The sequence below is a fragment of the Dryobates pubescens genome, chromosome 14 (genome assembly GCF_014839835.1).
Source record: "Dryobates pubescens isolate bDryPub1 chromosome 14, bDryPub1.pri, whole genome shotgun sequence".
Lineage (NCBI taxonomy): Eukaryota > Metazoa > Chordata > Aves > Piciformes > Picidae > Dryobates > Dryobates pubescens.
In genome coordinates this window covers 27,141,964-27,161,693 of record NC_071625.1, presented here as the reverse complement: position 1 = coordinate 27,161,693, position 19,730 = coordinate 27,141,964, and the positions used below count along the sequence as shown (strand labels likewise).

The 19,730-nt window shown below is 50.2% G+C and overlaps 1 protein-coding gene across 1 annotated transcript in view; it reads left to right on the top strand.

Annotated features, from left to right (window-relative positions):
- The window catches only part of INTS8 (integrator complex subunit 8), a 38,524-nt gene that overhangs the window by 6,706 nt on the left and 12,088 nt on the right, over positions 1 to 19,730 (top strand). Inside the window, exons 5-17 of the mRNA XM_054167355.1 lie at positions 273 to 324; positions 2,644 to 2,826; positions 3,727 to 3,834; positions 4,663 to 4,818; positions 5,418 to 5,518; positions 6,821 to 6,962; positions 10,975 to 11,045; positions 11,230 to 11,405; positions 13,475 to 13,608; positions 15,208 to 15,318; positions 16,427 to 16,628; positions 17,330 to 17,451; positions 18,665 to 18,849. Coding sequence (XP_054023330.1) covers positions 273 to 324; positions 2,644 to 2,826; positions 3,727 to 3,834; positions 4,663 to 4,818; positions 5,418 to 5,518; positions 6,821 to 6,962; positions 10,975 to 11,045; positions 11,230 to 11,405; positions 13,475 to 13,608; positions 15,208 to 15,318; positions 16,427 to 16,628; positions 17,330 to 17,451; positions 18,665 to 18,849 — 1,743 coding nt within the window. The remainder of the gene's footprint in view (positions 1 to 272; positions 325 to 2,643; positions 2,827 to 3,726; positions 3,835 to 4,662; positions 4,819 to 5,417; positions 5,519 to 6,820; positions 6,963 to 10,974; positions 11,046 to 11,229; positions 11,406 to 13,474; positions 13,609 to 15,207; positions 15,319 to 16,426; positions 16,629 to 17,329; positions 17,452 to 18,664; positions 18,850 to 19,730) is intronic.

Sequence of the window (19,730 nt, the reverse complement as noted above, 5' to 3'; positions counted from 1 at the left end):
TTAGATGTGTTAAGTCTCATGCCCTTGGACTCTGCCCATCTGTCCAGCCTGGCAGGGTCCCTCTGCAAAGTTACAGTCTCATCCCAAACCACCTCTTCATTCTGTAACTCTTGTGTTTCAGCTAGAGACAGCTCAGTTCTCCAGCATAATGATGTTTAAAATGCCACTAAAACTCCCTATGAATGAATTGGCTTTGCTCTAGATCATAAAGTAAAATAACAGACAGGTTTGCTTTGTAACTGAAATCTTCACCTCTCCACTCTGTTTCCCAGGATGAGCCAAATGCAGCAAGAAAAGGAACTAACTGAAAATATTCTGAAAGTGGTGAGTGTTCCCCCCTCCTCTTTTTGCTTGAATTTACATGCAAATAGGAATGGACAGGAAGTGGTTGTTGAATTCAGTCAGTTTATACTTGCCAGCGTTCCACTCCTTGTTTTGGATGCTGTTCTCTCTGCACTGGGGGTTGTTTTGTGTGATAGAAATATTCCTTCATCCACCCATCCTTGAATAGGGCAAGCTTGTACACATCCAGCCTCTACACATCCAGACCTTGAGTGCTGTGTCCAGTTCTGGGCCCCACAGTTTAAGAAGGACATTGAGACACTTGAAGGTGTCCAGAGAAGGGCAACAAGGCTGGGGAGAGGCCTTGAGCACAGCCCTGTGAGGAGAGGCTGAGGGAGCTGGGGTTGCTTAGCCTGGAGAAGAGGAGGCTCAGGGGAGACCTCATTGCTCTCTACAACTCCCTGAAGGGAGGTTGTAGACAGGTTGGGGTTGGTGTCTTCTCCCAGGCACCCAGCACCAGAACAAGAGGACACAGTCTCAAGCTATGCCAGGGGAGGTTTAGGCTTGAGGTGAGGAGAAAGTTCTTCCCAGAAAGACTAATTGGCCATTGGAATGTGCTGCCCAGGGAGGTGGTGGAGTCACCATCCCTGGAGGTGTTCAAGAGGGGATTGGATGTGGCACTTAGTGCCATGGTTTAGTTGTCAGGAGGGGTTGGGTGACAAGTTGGACTTGATGATCTCTGAGGTCTTTTCCAACCTTATTGATTCTATGATTAGTAATAAAGTGAAATCATATGGCACCAAAGACATTGTCTGTTGTAAAAGGATTTAGTAGCTAAGTGGTTTCTGTGTAGCTTTCAGTAGGATGCCAGTTGTGCCTAAAGCCTTTCCTTTGAGAGACAAGGAAGAGGAAGAACAAGCTGTCTACTGGAGGTGTTTAGGAGGAGCCTGGATGAGGCACTTGGTGCCATGGTTTAGTTGATTAGATGGTGTTGGGTGAGAGGTTGGGCTCAGTGATCTCAAAGGTCTTTTCCAACCTGGTTAATTCTATTCTGTAAGGAGCCTAGCTCACTTCCCTCCTTTTGTACTACTTGGATTACAGGATGTTAGGAGTTGGAAAGGACCTCTAAAGGTCATCCAGTCCAACCCCCCTGCCAGAGCAGGACCATAGAATCCAGCACAGGTCGCACAGGAATGCATCCAGATGAGCCTTGAAAGGCTCCAGAGAAGAAGACTCCACAACCTCTCTGGGCAGCCTGCTCCAGGGCTCTGGGACCCTCACAGTGAAGAAGTTCCTCCTCATGTTGAGGTGGAACCTCCTGTGCTGGAGTTTATGTCCATTGCCCCTTTCCCTATCCCAGGGTGCAGCTGAGCAGAGGCTGTCCCTTTCCTCTTGAGCCCCAGCCCTCAGATATTTATAGACACTTAAATCCCCTCTCAGTCTTCTCCAGACTCAACAGCCCCAGGGCTCTCAGCCTCTCCTTTTGCTTGTTAGTATTTTTCTAGCAGCCAATTTCCAAAATTCTGACTATAAAATCCTGCTGTGGAAGCTGGGTTGGTTTCAGCTGGGAAACAACTCAGCAGTCACAATATGGCTGCTGCATGCTCCAGAAGTGGCCAGAGAGGTGTAGATGAAACACAAAAATGTTTGGTTTAGCTGAAAGGGTTTTGTCCTTAGAGTAGCTGAAGAAGAAATCACCATTTTCATTGTTGTACAAGAGATGATCCAAGGGCTGGAGCTCCTCTGCTGTGAGGACAGGCTGAGGGAGCTGGGGGTGTTCAGCCTGGAGGAGGGAAGACTCTAGGGGGGACCTCAGAGCTGCTTTCCAATAGCTGAAGGGGTCCTAGAGGAAAGCTGCAGAGGGACTTTTCCTAAGGCTGTCTAGAGACAGGACAAGGGGGGATGGTTTGAAGCTGAAGGAATTAGACTGGTGCAGGGTTAGACTGGATCTTCATAGAATACCAGGTCACCAGGGATCATCTAGTCCAAACTTAGGAAGAAGTTCTTCAGTTCAAGGGTGATGAGACCCTGGAATAGGCTGCCCAGGGATGTTGTGGATTTCTCCTCCCTTGGGGGTGTTTAAGGCCAGATTGGCTGAGGCCTTGAGCCAGCTGAGTCTGGTTGAGAGGTGTCCTTGCCTATGGCAGGGGGGTTGGAGTGGATGATCTCTGAGGTCCCTTCCAACCTGAGCCATTCTATAAAGTGCAGGGGCAGCTTGTCCATAGCATTAAAACAGGTGGATTACTGTTTTTCCCTTTCTTTGTAGTGTACTGTTGCATTTCCAGTATTCATTTAAACCCAGAATAAACTCAAAACTAAAAGGTGATTTTTTTTCTCTTCCATGTGTTTGAACTCTTCCAGTTGAAGGAGCAGGCTGCTGATTCCATCCTGGTCCTAGAAGGAGCACTTAAATTAAACAAGGATCTTTATGTTCACACTATAAGAACTCTGGATTTACTAGCCATGGAGCCTGGTATGGTGAATGGAGAAACAGAGAGTTCCACAGCTGGGCTGAAAATCACTGCAGAGGAGATACAGTGCCAGGTAGCTCACATCCTGTACTGATTTTGTCAATTTTTCTCTCTCTCTTTTTATCTGAAGTGTTAGGTAATGTTTTGGAGATAAACTGCAGTGATTTCTGTGTCCATTTCATGTGTTCTCTTTAATGCAGTGAGACATTACTGATTTGGTCCCTACATTATTAGAACTTCTTTCAGCAGTGTAAATATTGTTGCTTCCTTCCATCTCCAGCCTCTCACTCTTCCCTGCCCCTGGATTAAACCATGGCAAGGTCAGCTTATGGCATTGTTCTTTGTGGAAATGCTTCTGCAGTTTGGTGATGCCTGTGCAAATTGAACTCACCCTGGGGTTGCAGTTAAAGAGGAAACAACTGAAGGTGGAACACCTCTGCTATGAGGATAGGCTAAGGGAGCTGGAGTTGTTCAGCCTGGAGAAGAGAAGACTCTGGGGGGACCTTAGAGCTGCCTTCCCATACATGAAGGGATCCTCCAGGAAGGCTGCAGAGGGACTTTTCATGAGGGTGTCCAGAGACAGGACATAGGGAGTGGTTTAAAGCTGAGGGAGAGCAGGGTTAGGCAAAGAAGTTCTTCAGTGTGAGGGTGGTGAGACTCTGGAATAGGCTGCCCAGGGAGGCTGTGGCTGCCTCTTCCCTGAGGGTGTTCAAGATCAGGTTGGTTGAGGGCTTGAGCAGCCAAACCTAATTGAGAGGTGTCCCTGTCCATGGCAGGGATTTTGGAGTAGATGACCTCTGAGCTCCCTTCCAACCTCAGCCATTCTATGAAGTACATGTATACAGCTATGCAGCATGTCAGTACATCAGATAAAACTAGGGGTGGTTTAAAGTACATGGAAAGCTTGACCTGAAACACTCAGTCTTGCCTTAAACCAGATTTTCTTGCATATTTCTATCCATGCCATTTGCAGGTTTGCTATGACTTGGGTGCAATCTATTTTCAACAAGGATCTACAAATGCAGCTGTTCATCAAAATGCCAAAGAAAAGTTTTTCAAAACAAAGGAGTTGGTTGCAAAGGTAAGGAGCCTCTTGCCAGCATCTCTCTTCACCTCTCTTAGAAATACTTGCCTGAATTAGAGCTGCACCTGGGGGTGCTGATTGACAGCTGCCTAAACATGAGCCAGCAGTGTGCCCAGGAAGGCCAATGGCATCCTGGCCTGCATCAGGAAGAGTGTGGCCAGCAGGAGCAGGGAGGTCATTGTGCCCTGTGCTCAGCACTGGTTAGGCCACACCTTGAGTCCTGTGTCCAGTTCTGGGCCCCTCAGTTTAGGAAGGACATTGAGACACTTGAAGGTGTCCAGAGAAGGGCAACAAAGCTGGGGAGGGGTCTGGAGCACAGCCCTGTGAGGAGAGGCTGAGGGAGCTGGGGTTGCTTAGCCTGGAGAAGAGGAGGCTCAGGGGAGACCTTCTTGCTCTCTACAGCTCCCTGAAGGGAGGTTGTAGCCAAGAGGGGGTTGGTCTCTTCTCCTAGGCAACCAGCACCAGAACAAGAGGACACAGTCTCAAGCTGTGCCAGGGGAAGTTTAGGCTGGAGGTGAGGAGAAAGTTCTTCACTGAGAGAGTTGTTAGCCATTGGAATGTGCTGCCCAGGGAGGTGGTGGAGTCACCATCCCTGGAGGTGTTTAGGAAGAGCCTGGATGAGCCACTTGGTGCCATGGTTGAGTTGATCAGATGGTGTTGGGGGATAGGTTGGACTGGATGATCTCTGAGGTGTTTTCCAACCTGGTTAATTCTGTACTCTGTTACCTGGGGAAACTGAGAGTCTCCATTTGTGGTTCTGATTTAAGCTGATGTTTTGTGGTGGTTTTGGCCACTCAAATTTGGTTCACTCTTTTAACTTTCCAGAATGGTTCTTCATCACTTCACTTCACCATAGATGAAGAAAGGTTGGCTGGGTACTGTCAAGCTTGTGGAATTCTTACCTCATCTTCTGATGATGCATCTCAACAGGCAACTCCTTACAGTCAAATCCATAGCTGTATGAAGTCTGGCAACTATCAGGTAGGATGCTTAAGTAGACTCACATGTACTTGAGGGGGTGGTGGTGGGGTTGTCCTTCCAGGTGGATGATGGATGTGGTGGTGGCCTCATCCCTGGAGATACTCAGGGTGAGGCTTGACAGGGCTCTGGGCAACCTGATCTAGCTGCTGCTGACTGCAGAGGGGGTTGGACTGCTAGACCTTTGGAGGCCCTTTCTGACCCAGACCATTGTATGGGATTTTAGTAGATGTAAGGGCACCAGTTAACCATTAACACACTGTTTCAGAGCACATGTGTGTAGGATTGGGCATTGGATTTAAACATCTCAGAATATATACAGTGTGAATAATTCCTGCTAGCCAATGTGTAGAATTTCCAGGCAGAATCCAACCCTTTAGGTTTCAGGGACAGTTGCTGCTGAGAGAGGCAAGTTTGTGGTTTGACTCTGTGCTTCTCTGATGAACTCTTTCACTGCTTGTGGTCCCTTTCTGGTGGGTTGATGAATGTCAGTGTTACTGACAAGCTGCTTCTGACAGTTTGCTCCATTTCACCAGACAAAATTACTTCATCTCTTGTCTTTTTGATTATCCACTGAGTATCCAGCTGTGGTTGTGTTACAGGACTTGGTGAAGATCTTCCTTGAGGATAATGTAACCCTCAGTTTACCTGTTCAGTTCAGGCAATCGGTGCAGAGAGAACTCTTCCGAAGAGCTCAGCAGGGGTGAGTCATTAAATAGATAGAGTCATTAAATGGGGCCCCATGGAGAAAGGCCTTGCAGCCCCTAGTGGACAGCAAGTTCTGCATGGGACAGCAAAGTGCCCTTGTGGCCAACAGGGCCTAGAGCATCCTGGGGTGCAGCAAGAAAAGTGTGGCCAGCAGGGCTAGGGGGGTTCTGCTGCCCCTTTGCTCTGCCCTTCTGAGACCACACCTGGAGTACTGTGTCCAGTTTTGGGCTCCCCAGTTCAAGATAAGGATCTGCTGGTTAATGCCTCTTTGGAGGCTTCTAAACCTTGAAGCCAAAGCTGGTCAGGCTGACCATACTATTGTATTGCAGGAGATGTACTTCATTGGGTACACCCAGAATGTACATACCTGTGGTTAGGAGCCTTATGTCCTGCTGAACTGAACCAGCCCAGGGCTGAAGCATTAGGATGGGACATTCATTAAAACAATAATTCTAGTAAGTGAAAAGAATTAGGCACATCACAAGGGCAGCTTGTGGATGGCTTCCACCTGAGGAATGCTAATGATGTGGCTGCATCAGAAGTTCAACCTTCTCTGGGGCTTAGGCACTTGAATCAGGGCTCCATGGATAACCTCTGCAGGTAGTAGTGATGGTAATCATTCTTTGAAGGGAAAGTGCCTGCAGGTCTTGAGAGAGCCTGAGTTTTGCAGATGCTTGGGTGAGGAAAAAGAAGGCTCAGTGGTGACAGCTTCTTGTGTAAGAGCTTGAGTTCAGCTTTCACTTCAGTCAGGAAGGAGCCAAATATCTCTCAGAAGAGGATCTTAGAGGGTGTAGCTTAGCACTGCGTGTGGGTGTGTTCATCTCTGGTGTGGCTCTTGTGGAGCACCTTCAGTGAGGAGTACTGGGCAGAGAAGGGTGGAGTGTGACTCTGCAATCTAGTCAAGACAAACAGAGAAGGATTAAGCCATGGTTTGTGGTTATTTGTCTTGATTTTAGTCCAAGGAGTGGTGTTGTGAAATGCATAAATACTCTTCAAGTCTGCTGGGCTGACAGCCATGCTCAGGGCATGCTTGGCAAGAAGCCATGCAACTGTGTGTCAGTCATACTGCTCCTCTTAGAATTCCTGTGCCCAGGCTGAAGTGATAGTGAAATGTGCTTGTGAACCAGAGCTGTGGGCAGGGAGGGAATCTTCTTTCCAAGGAAGTGGGTAAACTGAATTAGAGCCTGAGTAAAACGTCAGTGAGGACAGAGGCATGTGCTGCAGGCTTGGGTGGGGCTCTGGCACCGACTCTGCTCCTCAGAGACATTCTGTCGTCTCTGCTTTTGTGTCCATGCAGGAGTGATGCTCTGGAGGAAGTTTGTTTCAAGGTCTGTGTGTGCAACACAGTCTGTGATGTGTTGCAGGGGGAAATAATCGATGTCAGGTTTTGCCAGCTGTTCCTGAGACCCAACAAGGAGAAAATAGATTTCCTCCTCGAGGTAAGACACCCTCTGAAGTTAGAAGGGGAAATGGGCTTTAGGGAGATCTCCTTCCCCATCCCAACTGTATTACTGCTGCAAGCAGTGCTCAGGCTTCTGAAGCACAGAAAAATAGTTGGGAGAGGTAACTTCTCCAACTGCATTCAGTGTCTTTGCAGTTAGCACAATTAATCTGATCATAGGATCATAGTGTCAGTCAGGGTTGGAAGGGACCACAAGGATCATCTAGTTCCAACCCCCCTGCCATGGGCAGGGACACCCCACACTAGATCAGCCTGGCCAGAGCCTCATCCAGCCTGGCCTTAAACACCTCCAGGGATGGGGCCCCAACCACCTCCCTGGACAACCCATTCCAGGGCTTCACCACTCTCATGGGGAAGAACTTCCTCCTCACCTCCAGCCTGAATCTCCCCACCTCCAGCTTCATGCCATTCCCCCCAGTCCTATCACTCCCTGAGATCCTGAGCAGTCCCTCCCCAGCCTCCTTGGAGCCCCCTTCAGATACTGGAAGGCCACAATGAGGTCACCTGGGAGCCTTCTCTTCTCCAGACTGAACAGCCCCAACTCCTTCAGTCTGTCCTCACAGGAGAGCTGCTCCAGCCCTCTGCTCATCCTCGTGGCCCTGCTCTGGACACCTTCCAGCACCTCCAGATCCCTCTTGGAATAGGGGCTCCAGCACTGGAGGCAGTACTCCAGGTGGAGTCTCCCCAGAGCTGAGCAGAGAGGGAGAATCCCCTCCATTGCCCTGCTGGCCACACTTCTCTTGCTGCAGCCCAGGCTCTGATTGGCTTTCTGGGCTGCAAGTTCACACTAAGAGCTCCTGTTGAGCTTCTCCTCCCCCAGCACCCCCAAGTCTCTCTCCTCAGGGCTGCTTTCCAGCCAGTCCCTGCCCAGCCTGGATTTGTGCCTGGGATTGCCTTCACCCAGCTGCAGGACCCTGCCCTTGGTCTTGTTGAACCTCCTGAGGTTGGCTTGTGCCCACCTCTCCAGCCTGTCCAGCTCCCTCTGGATGGATCCCTTCCCTCCAGCCTGTCTGCTGCCCCACACAGCTTGGTGCCATCAGCAACCCTGCTGAGGCTGCACTCAGTGCCACTGTCCATGGCACCCACAAAGATGTTGAACAAGACTGGTCCCAGGACTGATCCCTGAGGGACTCTGCTTGTCCCTGGCCTCCCCTGGGACATGGACCCATGGACAGCCACTCTTTGGCCATCAAGCCAGCTCTGTATCCATCTAGTGGTCACCCATCAACCCCATGTGTCACCAGCCTGGAGAGCAGGCTGTGCTGTGAGACAGTGTCAAAGGCTGTGCTCAGGCCCAGGGAAAGGACATCAGCTGCTGCCCCTCAGCTATTGATGTTGTCACCTGTTCAGAGAAGGCCACCAGGGTGGTCAGGCAGGATCTGCCCTTGGTGAAGCCCTGCTGACTGTTCCAAATCACCTCTTCCCTATTCTTCTGAGTCAGTAGTGCCTCATGTCTGTTTGCATAGCTCCACTTCCATCTTGTGGGGGGAGGAGCTGGTGTTGGCTTGTGGTGCAGCTTGGGTTTGAGATTGCTGCTGCTGCCATCACTGCATGTCACAGGTACTATGGAAAGTGTGCTTTCAAGGAACAGAGGAAAAAAATCTCCAAGATGGGGAGAGATACTAGGAAAAAAGGAGAGCTTTGTTGTAAAAGTTAAGTTGTTGTGGAATGACCCTGGGGTGGTGTGTGTGAGACACCTGAATTCTTACTCTCAGTGAAGCTTTGTAGGAAACTGCTACTGCTCAAACTAAGCTTCCTGCTCCTGTTGCTTTGCTGTTGTGTTCACATCTTCTCCTGAGACCCCACCTCCAATCCTGCCTCCAGTTCTGGTGTCCCCAGCAGGAGGAGGGCACAGAGGAGGGCCACAAGGATGATCCAAAGGCTGTGAGGACAGGCTGAGGGAGCTTGGGGTGTTCAGCCTGGGGAAGAGAAGATCAGGGGGGGACCTTAGAGCTGCTTTGCAATGGCTGAAGGGATCCTACAGGAATGCTGCAGAGGGACTTTTCATTAGAGTGTCTACAGACAGCACAAGGGGGAATGGTTTGAAGCTAAGGGAGAGTAAGTTTAGGCTGCATCTTAGGAAGAAGTTCTTCAATCCAAGGGTGGTGAGACTCTGGGACAGGCTGCCCAGGGATGTTGTGGCTGCCTCCTCCCTGGGGGGATGTTGAAGGCCAGGTTGAATGAGGCCTTGAGCAGCCAAGTTTAGTTGAGGGGCATCCCTGCCCATGGTGGGAAGGTTGCAGTAGATGATCTCTGGGGTCCTTTCCAAGCTAAGCCATTCTAGCATTCTCTTCCAAATCTGTGCCTTCTCTTTTGCTTGTCTCCTCAAGTGTGTGACAAAAACTGGCTGACAGTGCTCTCCTTCAGAGTAAGTAGAAGCTGTTTCCATGCTAGTCCATCCTGGGACTGGAACAGGTTTCTCAAAAAGGCTCCTAGCAAGCTGGCAATTACATTCAGCTATCTCATTGCCTTTCAACTGCTGCTTTTTAGAACCCAAACCACAACTTGAATCCCTGGTGAACCTCACTGCTTTGCACTTCAGCGTTGGCTCGTTCTTAAGCTCACACAGAAGTGCTTTGTTACTGTGTCCTTAATGATCTTGTGAGGCTGGCTGACACTGAGACACCCAGCATCAGCAGCACCTAAGTATCAGAGGAACAGGAAAGAGGGAGTGTGCATTGTGCTGGGGGGGGTGGGGAGGTCACAGTTGTCTGAAGCTGCTGCTTTTGAGTGCTGGTTGACAGAAACTGACCAAGCTGTCAGCCCCTGGCTTGGACAGCAGCACTCTGAGCTGGGTTAGGAACTGGCTGGAGGGTTGAGCCCAGAGAGTGGTGGTGAATGGTGCCACAGCCAGCTGGCAGCCAGGCACCAGTGGTGTGCCCCAGGGATCAGTGTAGGGCCCAATCCTGTTCAGTATCTTTATTGATGATGTGGAGGAGGGGATTGAGTCCATCATCAGTAAATTTGCAGATGACACCAAGCTAGGGGCAGGAGTTGATCTGTTAGAGGGCAGGAGAGCTCTGCAGAGGGACCTTGCCAGGCTGGGCAGATGGGCAGAGTCCAACAGGATGGCATTCAACAAGTCCAAGTGCTGGGTGCTGCACTTTGGCTACAACAACCCCATGCAGTGCTGCAGGCTGGGGTCAGAGTGGCTGGAGAGCAGCCAGGCAGAAAGGGACTGGGGGGGACTGGTTGACAGCAGCTGAACATGAGCCAGCAGTGTGCCCAAGGTTGCCAGGAAGACCAATGGCATCCTGGCCTGCATCAGGAAGAGTGTGGCCAGCAGGAGCAGGGAGGCCATTGTGCCCTGTGCTCAGCACTGGTTAGGCCACACCTTGAGTCCTGTGTCCAGTTCTGGGCCCCTCAGTTTAGGAAAGATCTTGAGGCACTTGAACTTGTCCAGAGAAGGGCAACAAGGCTGGGGAGGGGTCTGGAGCACAGCCCTGTGAGGAGAGGCTGAGGGAGCTGGGGTTGCTTAGCCTGGAGAAGAGGAGGCTCAGGGGAGGCCTCATTGCTGTCTACAGCTCCCTGAAAGGTTGTAGCCAGGTGGGGGTTGGTCTCTCCTCACCAGAACAAGAGGACACAGTCTCAAGCTGCACCAGGGGAGGTTTAGGCTTGAGGTGAGGAGAAAGTTCTTCCCTGAAAGAGAGATTGGCCATTGGAATGTGCTGCTCAGGGAGGTGGTGGAGTCCCCATCCCTGGAGGTGTTCAAAAGGGGATTGGATGTGGCACATGGTTTAGTCAGTCACGAGGTGTTGGGTGATAGGTTGGACTTGATGATCTCTTTTCCAACCTTATTGATTCCATGGTTGTATGATTCTATGACCCATCTGTGATAGCTACAGGTAACTTAGTTGCCTCCCTTGAGAGAGAGGGCTTCTGGTGGAGACTAATTGGCAGTCAGAGGCCTGGGCCCTAGCACTCTCTGGAGCGAAATACTTGAGGGAGTTCTGAGGGGCTTCTTAACTATTTTCTGCATTCTTTCCCAGGTTTGTTCAAGATCAATAGACTTGGAAAATGCTTCTGAAGAACTGAAGAGGAAAATGGCAGCATTTCTCAAGTATGTACCCAGCTGAAGAGAGCTTCAGCTTCCCCTGTGAGAGCCATCTGACGAAGCACAAGAAACGCTTCGAGAGCTTCATTACTTGCTTCATTGGTTGGTTTTGTCCTGCTCTCATACTAATTTTTTACTCTTTTTTTTCTCCTTTGTTTTTTTTTTTCCCCCTTTTCTTTGATGTGTTTAGAAACTTGTGTTTGGGTTTGGAAGACCTTCAGCTTGTCTTCATGGTTTCATCTCATGAGCTGTTCATGAAGTTGCTGAAAGATGACGAACGGAAGCTGCTGGTGGATCAGATGCGGAAGAGATCTCCTCGAATCAACCTGTGCACAAAACCTGTCACCTCTTTTTATGACATCCCAGGTGATCTTCACAGCACTCCCAGTAACCTGTAGGCAGGCAGTTCACCTGTTTCCATGCTATGTGCAGCTCTGTTCTCAGAGCTTAGAAGAGAATATTTTTAGAGAGAAGAATACTTAGCACAGAGTGGTCTGGGTTGGAAGGAACCTCCAAAGGTCATCCAGTCCAACCCCCTCTGCAGTCAGCAGGGACATCCTCACCTATAGTTCAGGTGCCCAGAGCTCTGCCACACCTTGAGTACTGTGTCCAGTTCTGGGCCCCTCAGTTTAGGAAGGATGTTGGCATGCTGGAGTGTGTCCAGAGAAGGGCAACAAAGTTGGTGAGGGGTTTGGAGCACAGCCCTGTGAGGAGAGGCTGAGGGAGCTGGGGTTGCTTAGCCTGGAGAGGAGGAGACTCAGGGGTGACCTTATAGAATAGAATAGAATTAACCAGGTTGGAAGAGACCTTCGAGATCATCATGTCCAACCTATCATCCAACACCACCTAATCAACTAAACCATACAACCAAGCATCCTGCTCTCTACAACTACCTTAAGGGAGGTTGTAGCCAGGTGGGGGTTGGTCTCTTCTCCCAGGCAGCCAGCACCAGAACAAGAGGACACAGTCTCAAGCTGCACCAGGGGAGGTTTAGGTTGGATGTTAGGAAGAAGTTCTACACAGAGAGAGTGATTGCCCATTGGCATGTGCTGCCCAGGGAGGTAGTGGAGTCACCATCATTGGAGGTGTTCAGGAGGAGACTTGATAGGGTGCTTGGTGCCATGGTTTAGTTGATTAGGTGGTGTTGAATGATAGGTTGGCCTCGATGATCTTGATGGTCTCTTCCAATCTGGTTTATTCTGTTCTATTCTCTCAAGCCTCGCCTTGAATATCTCCAGGGATGGGGCCCCAACCACCTCCCTGGGCAACCTCTTCCAATATTCCCACTACCCTCATGGTAAAGAACTTGTTCCTAAGTAAAGAACTTGTTCCTTCCCATTTTTAGTTGGTGAATGTCACACTTGTTCAAGAGGTTGGCTCTTCCTTGCTTGTGTTTTGTTTATCTCTCAACTGACTGTAATGGATAAGCTGAAATGAATGTGTCCTAGTTGACCAAGTGAGAGAGGTTGTGGCAGTTGGTTTGAACCAAGTCTGGCTGTGGCAGCTGCTCACAGAAAGGAGCCCCCTGCCTCTGGACTTACACCAGCACTGAGGTTTCTGTGACTGTGTGGTGAGCTGGACCAGGAGTGCCATCTGGGTGAAGTTTTAAACCTACCAAGGTGGCCAGTTAACTTCCCAGTGCAGCTGGCTGGCTGTGCAGCTGCACAAGTCAAAGCTGACAGAAGAGGTGCCAGGTGGTGACTGAAGCTGGAAAGAGCTTCCCTTTCCAGCTCTAACACAGTCTTGCATTGACTTAAACCAGTTAATACTTTCACTGTAGCAGTATAGGAAGACTTTGTGGTGCAGATCTTAAACCTATTGCTTTACTGTAACAAGAGTAAGGGAATACTTAGAGGTGCTGATGTGAGAAAAGGAAGGGGCCTTGCAAGCAGCCCTTTAGGCTGGGGGAGCTAAGAAGCTAGCACAGGGTGTTTGTGGAAGGGCATAAAAGGTTGTACAAGGCCCAGGAAGGCATTGCTGTATCTGCTGTTGGCATTGTTACATTTAAAATCATAGAATTGTCAGGGTTGGAAATGACCTCAAGGCTCAGCCAGTTCCAGCCCCTCTGCCATGGGCAGGGACACCTCACACTGCAGCAGCTTGCTCACAGCCAGCCTGGCTGCAAACACCTCCAGGCAGGAGGCTGCCACCACCTCCCTGGGCAACCTGTGCCAGGCTCTCACCACCCTCATGGGCAACAACTTCTTCCTAACATCCAATCTCAATCTCCCCATTTCTAGTTTTGCTCCATCCCCCCCAGTCCTATCACTCCCTGACACCCTCAAAAGTCCCTCCCCAGCTTTCTTGGAGCCCCCTGCAGATACTGGAAGGCCACAAGAAGGTCTCCTCAGGGCCTCCTATGTTACATACTAAAGAAATGTAAGCATTGTATTCTGAAAGAGTGCACTGGAGACCTGCTTTGCTTTTGCTCTTAGCTTCAGCCAGTGTCAATATTGGCCAGCTTGAGCATCAGCTGATCCTGTCAGTAGACCCCCGGAGGATTCGCCAGATCCTGATCGAGCTGCACGGGATGACTTCCGAGCGCCAGTTCTGGACTGTTTCAAACAAGGTAATCCATGCCAGCTGCTAATGAGGGAGAGGGCTTCAACAACTGGTTAGCTGCAATGAAGAGTCAAAGCTTTGTCATAGATCCTCAGTGTGACTTCCCCTCCCCCTTCCCCACCCTGCTTAATGGTTGTGTAATAAGCAAGATACTTGCCTAAAGCCAACCCAGAGCCTCTGCTTAAAGGAATTGGTGGATGCATCACCAGCTTCCCTTGGGAGATGACAAACTTCTGTAGCTTTTGCTTTCAGTTAGCAAAACCAGTTTAAATTTCTGTTAGTCTTCTGACTAGTTAGCAAAACCAGTTTATTTCTTGCAGTATTCTGATGGGTAGGCAAAATCAGCTGAAATTTCTGTTGGTCTATTGACAGTTGGCAAAATTAGCTACATCCAAGTGCCAGGTTCTGCACATTGGCCACAACAACCCCAGGCAGAGCTACAGGCTGGGGTCAGAGTGGCTGAGAGCAGCCAGGCAGAGAGGGACCTGGGGGTGCTGGTTGATGGTAGGCTGAACATGAGCCTGCAGTGTGCCCAGGCAGCCAGGAGGGCCAATGGCATCCTGGCCTGCATCAGGAACAGTGTGGCCAGCAGGAGCAGGGAGGTCATTCTGCCCCTGTACACTGCACTGGTTAGGCCACACCTCGAGTCCTGTGTCCAGTTCTGGGCCCCTCAGTTTAGGAAGGAGGTTGACTTGCTGGAACGAGTCCAGAGAAGGGCAACAAAGTTGGTGAGGGGTTTGGAGCACAGCCCTGTGAGGAGAGGCTGAGGGAGCTGGGGTTGCTTAGCCTGGAGAGGAGGAGACTCAGGGGAGACCTTATTGCTCTCTACAACTACCTGAAGGGGGGTTGTAGTGAAGCGGAGGTTGGTCTCTTCTCCCAGGCAACCAGTACCAGAACAAGAGGGCACAGTCTCAGGCTGTGCCAGGGGAGGTTAAGGCTGGAGGCTAGGAGGAAGTTTTACCCAGAGAGAGTGATTGCCCACTGGAATGGGCTGCCCAGGGAGGTGGTGGGGTCGCTGTCGCTGGGGGTGTTCAGGGCGAGGCTTGACAGGATGCTTGGTGCCATGGTTTAGTTGATTGGGTGGTGTTGGATGATAGGTTGGACACGATGATCTTGAAGGTCTCTTCCAACCTGGTTTATTCTATTCTAATTAGTCTTCTGACTAGTTAGCAAAACCAGCTCAAATTTCTTTCAGTATTCTGATTAGTAGGCAAAATTAGCTTAAATTTCGGGCGGCCGCCCGGCCGGCAGGGTCAGTTTTAATTGTTGTCATTAAAAGCTGGGAGCAGAAAGATTCTTCCTTTTTTCTTTAATGAAATCAGGCTTCATTGTTTGTTTATTTCTTGCTGGTTTTTTCCTCCCCCACTGTGTTTTTCCCCCCCTCACACCTGTTGTACATTCAGAGTAAGAGCAAATCAGGGTAGCCGCTGCCGTTGCTGTGCCACTACACAAAGCGACACGTTAAACCTCTGCTTAGGTGCAAGGGCTGCCTCCTGACTGTCAGTCACTTTTCAATGTTTGAGTTTTGTTTGTAGGATTTGAAGCAGTGAATGTGGATTCTAAAAGCTGTTCCTGTGCAAATGTCCTGTGTGTATTTCTCTCCCAGTGGGAAGTACCAAATGTTTACGGCAATGTTATTTTAGGAATCAAAGACAGTCTGACTAGGGATTTGGTCTACATCCTCATGGCCAAGGGATTGCACTGCTGTGCCATTAAGGTGAGCAAGCCACCTGACCTTACTGGTGAGTTAGTTGGGACAAGTGGGTTTTAAACAAGACTGAATGGATGGAAAAGCCTGCTGGAGAAGTGGTGTGAAGTGCTGCTCTGGTTGTCTGTCTCGCTGCTCTGTTTTCCTTGTAACTGGCAATACTGGAGCTTGCTAAACTGCAAGGCAAACCAAACTGCACCCAGTGCCAGTGGCTGCTTCTCCTATGGGTTTGTGTAAACTTCATGCTCAGTCTGAAACTGCTTAAAGCTCCCTGTTCAATCTGAAACTGTCTAATGGACAGGCAACACAACAGGAGCCAGCAGTGTGCCCAGGTGGCTGAGGAAAGCCAAAGGCAGCCTGGCTGGGATTAGAAATGTTGTGTCCAGCAAGAGCAGGGAGCTGATTGTCCCCTGGTACTCAGCTCTGGGGAGGCCACACCTGGAGTCTTGTGCCCAGGTTTGGCCACCTCAGTACAGGAGAGCTGTGGAGGTGCTGGAGCCAGGGCAGAGGAGGGCAAGGAAGCTGTGAAGGGCCTGGAGAATAAATCTGATGAAGAGCAACTGAAGGAGCTGGGGATGGTTAGTTTGGAAAAGAGGCTGAGGGGAGACCTGATTGCTGTCTACAGCTACCTGAAAGGAGGTTGTGGAGAGGCTGCTGCTGGTCTCTTCTCACAGGTAATTAGTGATAGAGCAAGAGGCAATGGCCTCAAGCTGCTCCAGGGGAGGTTTAGCCTGGACAGCAGGAAGAATTTTTTTCCCAGCAAGAGTGGTCAGGCACTGGAATGAGCTGCCCAGGGCAGTGGTGGAGTCCCCAAGCCTGGATGTGTTTAAGGTTGGTTTGTCTGTGGTGCTTGGGGATGTGGTTCAGGGGTGAACCTCATAGAGTAGGGTTAGTGGTTGGGCTTGGTGACCCTGAGGGTCTTTTCCAACCTGACTGTTTCTGTGGTTCTGTGAACTGTTCAAAGGACTCAACAATATAGACAGTAACTGTGAGATCCCTGAGCAGTTCTGATGATGGGTGTGGAGGCTTGTTCAGCCAGGATAGGGCACTTGAGCTCTTAGGCTTTTCCTTTGTGAATCCACTGGGACTCATTCTTGCACATCCTTTGCCACTGCAGGATTTTGTCCATGCAAAGCAGCTTTTTGCTGCTTGCTTAGAGCTGGTGACGGAGTTCTCTCCAAAGCTCCGCCAGGTGATGCTGAATGAGATGCTGCTCCTGGACATTTACACTCATGAAGCTGGGCCTGGTGCTTCTGGGGAGCGTCCTCCCTCTGACCTTATCAGCAGAGTCCGTGGCTATTTGGAAATGAGAGTGCCTGGTAAGTGCATTGCTGTCCTGCCTGAGACACAGGGAAGTACAAAGCTTCAGAGGGAGAGAGGAGAGAAACCAACCTTGTGTTGGAGATTCACTGTTTGCCAGAAAAGGAGTGGAGTTTGGCACTGGTTTCAGTGAGTCTTCAGGGAGCAGCAGCACAATGATGCCTACATACTGCAAAACACTGACAGTGCCATTTGAAGGACTTGAACAGGGTGAAGATGTCTACCTTCCTGCCTATGAAGCTCAGCAGTTGGTAAAGCAGTCTGCATGGCTTCACACTGGGGGAGTCATGTTGTGGTTAGGGGAAGCTGGTGTTGCTTCTGACTTTAAGAAGTGAGGCTGGTACAAACTAGAGAAGAGCAGGTTTAGATTGGATGTTAGGAACAGGCTCTTTACTGGGGGGGTGGTGGAACACTGGAACAGGTTGCCCAGGGAGGTGGTTGGGGTCCCATTGCTGGAGACACTCAAAGTGAGGCTCATCAGGGCTCTGAGCAGCCTGGTCTAGTAGAGGATGTCCCTGCTGACTGCAGAGGGGGTTGGGCTGGATGACCTTTGGAGGTCCCTTCCAACCCAGGGGATTGTGGGATTGTTATGGAACAGAAATGGCTGATGAGAGGGAATGGGTTTTGCTTGTGCTCATCTAACTCTTGTCTCTGGGGGGGGGAAACCAAAGGTTTAAGCAAGGGACCTCTTTTCTTCCAGATATTCCTCTCCGACAAGTGATAGCTGAAGAATGTGTTGCCTTCCTGTTAAACTGGTGTGAGAATGAGTATTTGACCATGCAAGTTCCATTGCCTCTGGTTCAGACTAATCCTTATGTGAAGGTAAGGAGTGCTCAGTCTCAAAGCTTGCCAGCTGTAATTCCCTTTTCCCTCCTGAAGTCTTCTGTACCTTTAAAAGCACGTTGCCTTGTGTCTCGAGAGTGGTGCTGTGAAGAGTTGAGTTTGGTGTAGGAGACAGCAGGGCTAAGTGACAGGAGGCCTGCAGGCTGTGCCACAAGAAGAGATGAACAGACTGTGTTTTATAAGGCCCTTGCTGACTGCCAGCTGAGCTTTGTTCCATGAGCATGTGGTTGTGGTCCATAAGCTGACTGAAACTCTGTAGCTCTTCCATAGAGGACTCATCTCTCAGCTGGAACTTGGACTAGATCCTTGTATGAAAAGTGGACAGATCTCAGGCTTCATGGCTGCTTGGTGTTTTCTGTTCCTAAGACTTTCCCCCACCACATGCACTGTAATGGTTCCAGTTTCTAACCCAGCACTGCCTGGTTTGGAACTTGGCTTTCAAAATGGTTTGGCAGCAACCTTTCTGCTTCAGAGTCAGGCAAGGAGGCTGAATGTGGATCAGAATCCAGGACAGACTCATTCTGGGCCTGCCCTGCTTGCCTGTGGAATTTCCTAATTTCCCTTGTGAGGTTCAGCTTTTCCTCTGTGGCAGAGGATGCCACTTGCAGTGCAGGTGTATGAAAGGGACTTCTAAGGAGCCAGCCTGTGTAAAACTGCATTTGATGGGGTTTGGGTTTCAAGCAGTATTATTTCAGTAGAGTGTAAAGCTTGGTTTCTGGAGCATGTAATAAGGAAATAACACCCTAAGGAAACTAATAAAGAGAAAAACCATCTGTTGTGTAGTTCCTGTCCTCCAGGTTCCTCCTGCTGCAAAGCTTAGAATCATAGAATCAGTCAGGGTTGGAAGGGAACACAAGGATCATTTAGCTCCAACCCCCCTGCCATGGGCAGGGACACCCCACACTAGATCAGCCTGGCCACAGCCTCATCCAGCCTGGCCTTAAACACCTCCAGGGACAGGGCCCCAACCACCTCCCTGGACAACCCATTCCAGGGCTTCACCACTCTCATGGGGAAGAACTTCCTCCTCACAACCAGTCTGATGTGCAGTCACTTTCCTTTGCAGTCTGTAACTCGGAACCACTTGCTTAGCCATTTCAGCTGCCAGCAGTTCCATTGCTGTACTCAGCATTCAGAGAAGCTGTAGTGCTTGATTTCTTTCTTTTTTTTTCCCCCCTCTTGCATTTCATAGCTGGGACAGTTACTGGCTGCTACATGCAAAGAGCTTCCAGGTCCCAAAGAAAGCAGAAGAACAGCTAAAGACCTTTGGGAAGTGGTGGTGCAAATCTGCAGTGTCTCCAACCAGCACAAACGTGGGAATGATGGCAGAGTCAGTTTGATAAAACACAGGGAGTCTACCCTGGGCATTATGTACAGGTATGGCTGTCACAGTTGTATGTTTGACCCCACATTCCCTTCAAAAATGGGCTGGGGTGGGGGCAGCAGCTGAAGATCTCTGAGTGAGCAGTTGGGGGGTGGTGGGGATTAGCAATGAGGTGGTGACTCGTTTGCAGAGAGAGGAAAGGAGTGTATGGGATTCAGGTGAGCACACAGACACCAAAGCACTGATGTCTGTGCTGCCCTTAGTGTAGGTCTGCAGTAAAGGCAGCAGCATCCAGGGCCAGTACAGCTGAGGACTGGGGGGGTGTGCTCTGCACTGAAGAGAATTGCTCTGCAGGCTCCATTGACTGTGTCAGTGACTGACTTGTACAGCTGTAGTAAGCACAGCTCACAGCATAGGTGTCTGTATCACAGTAACTAAGGTTGGAAGAGACCCCAAGGATCATCAACTCCAACCTGTCCCAACAGACCTCACAACTAGACCATGGCACCAAGTGCCACATCCAATCCCCTCTTGAACACCTCCAGGGATGGGGACTCCACCACCTCCCTGGGCAGCACATTCCAATGGCGAATGACTCTCTCTGTGAAGAACTTTCTCCTCACCTCGAGTCTAAACCTCCCCTGGCACAGCTTGAGACTGTGTCCCCTTGTGCTGGTGCTGGCTGCCTGGGAGAAGAGACCAACCCCTTCCTGTCCACAACCACCTTTCAGGTAGTTGTAGAGGGCAATGAGGTCACCTCTGATCCTTCTCTTCTCCAGGCTAAGCAACCCCAGCTCCCTCAGCCTCTCCTCCCAGGGCTGGGCTCAAGGCCTCTCCCCAGCCTTGTTGCCCTTCTCTGGACACCTTCAAGTGTCTCAATGTCCTTCCTAAACTGAGGGGCCCAGAACTGGACACAGGACTCAAGGTGTGGCCT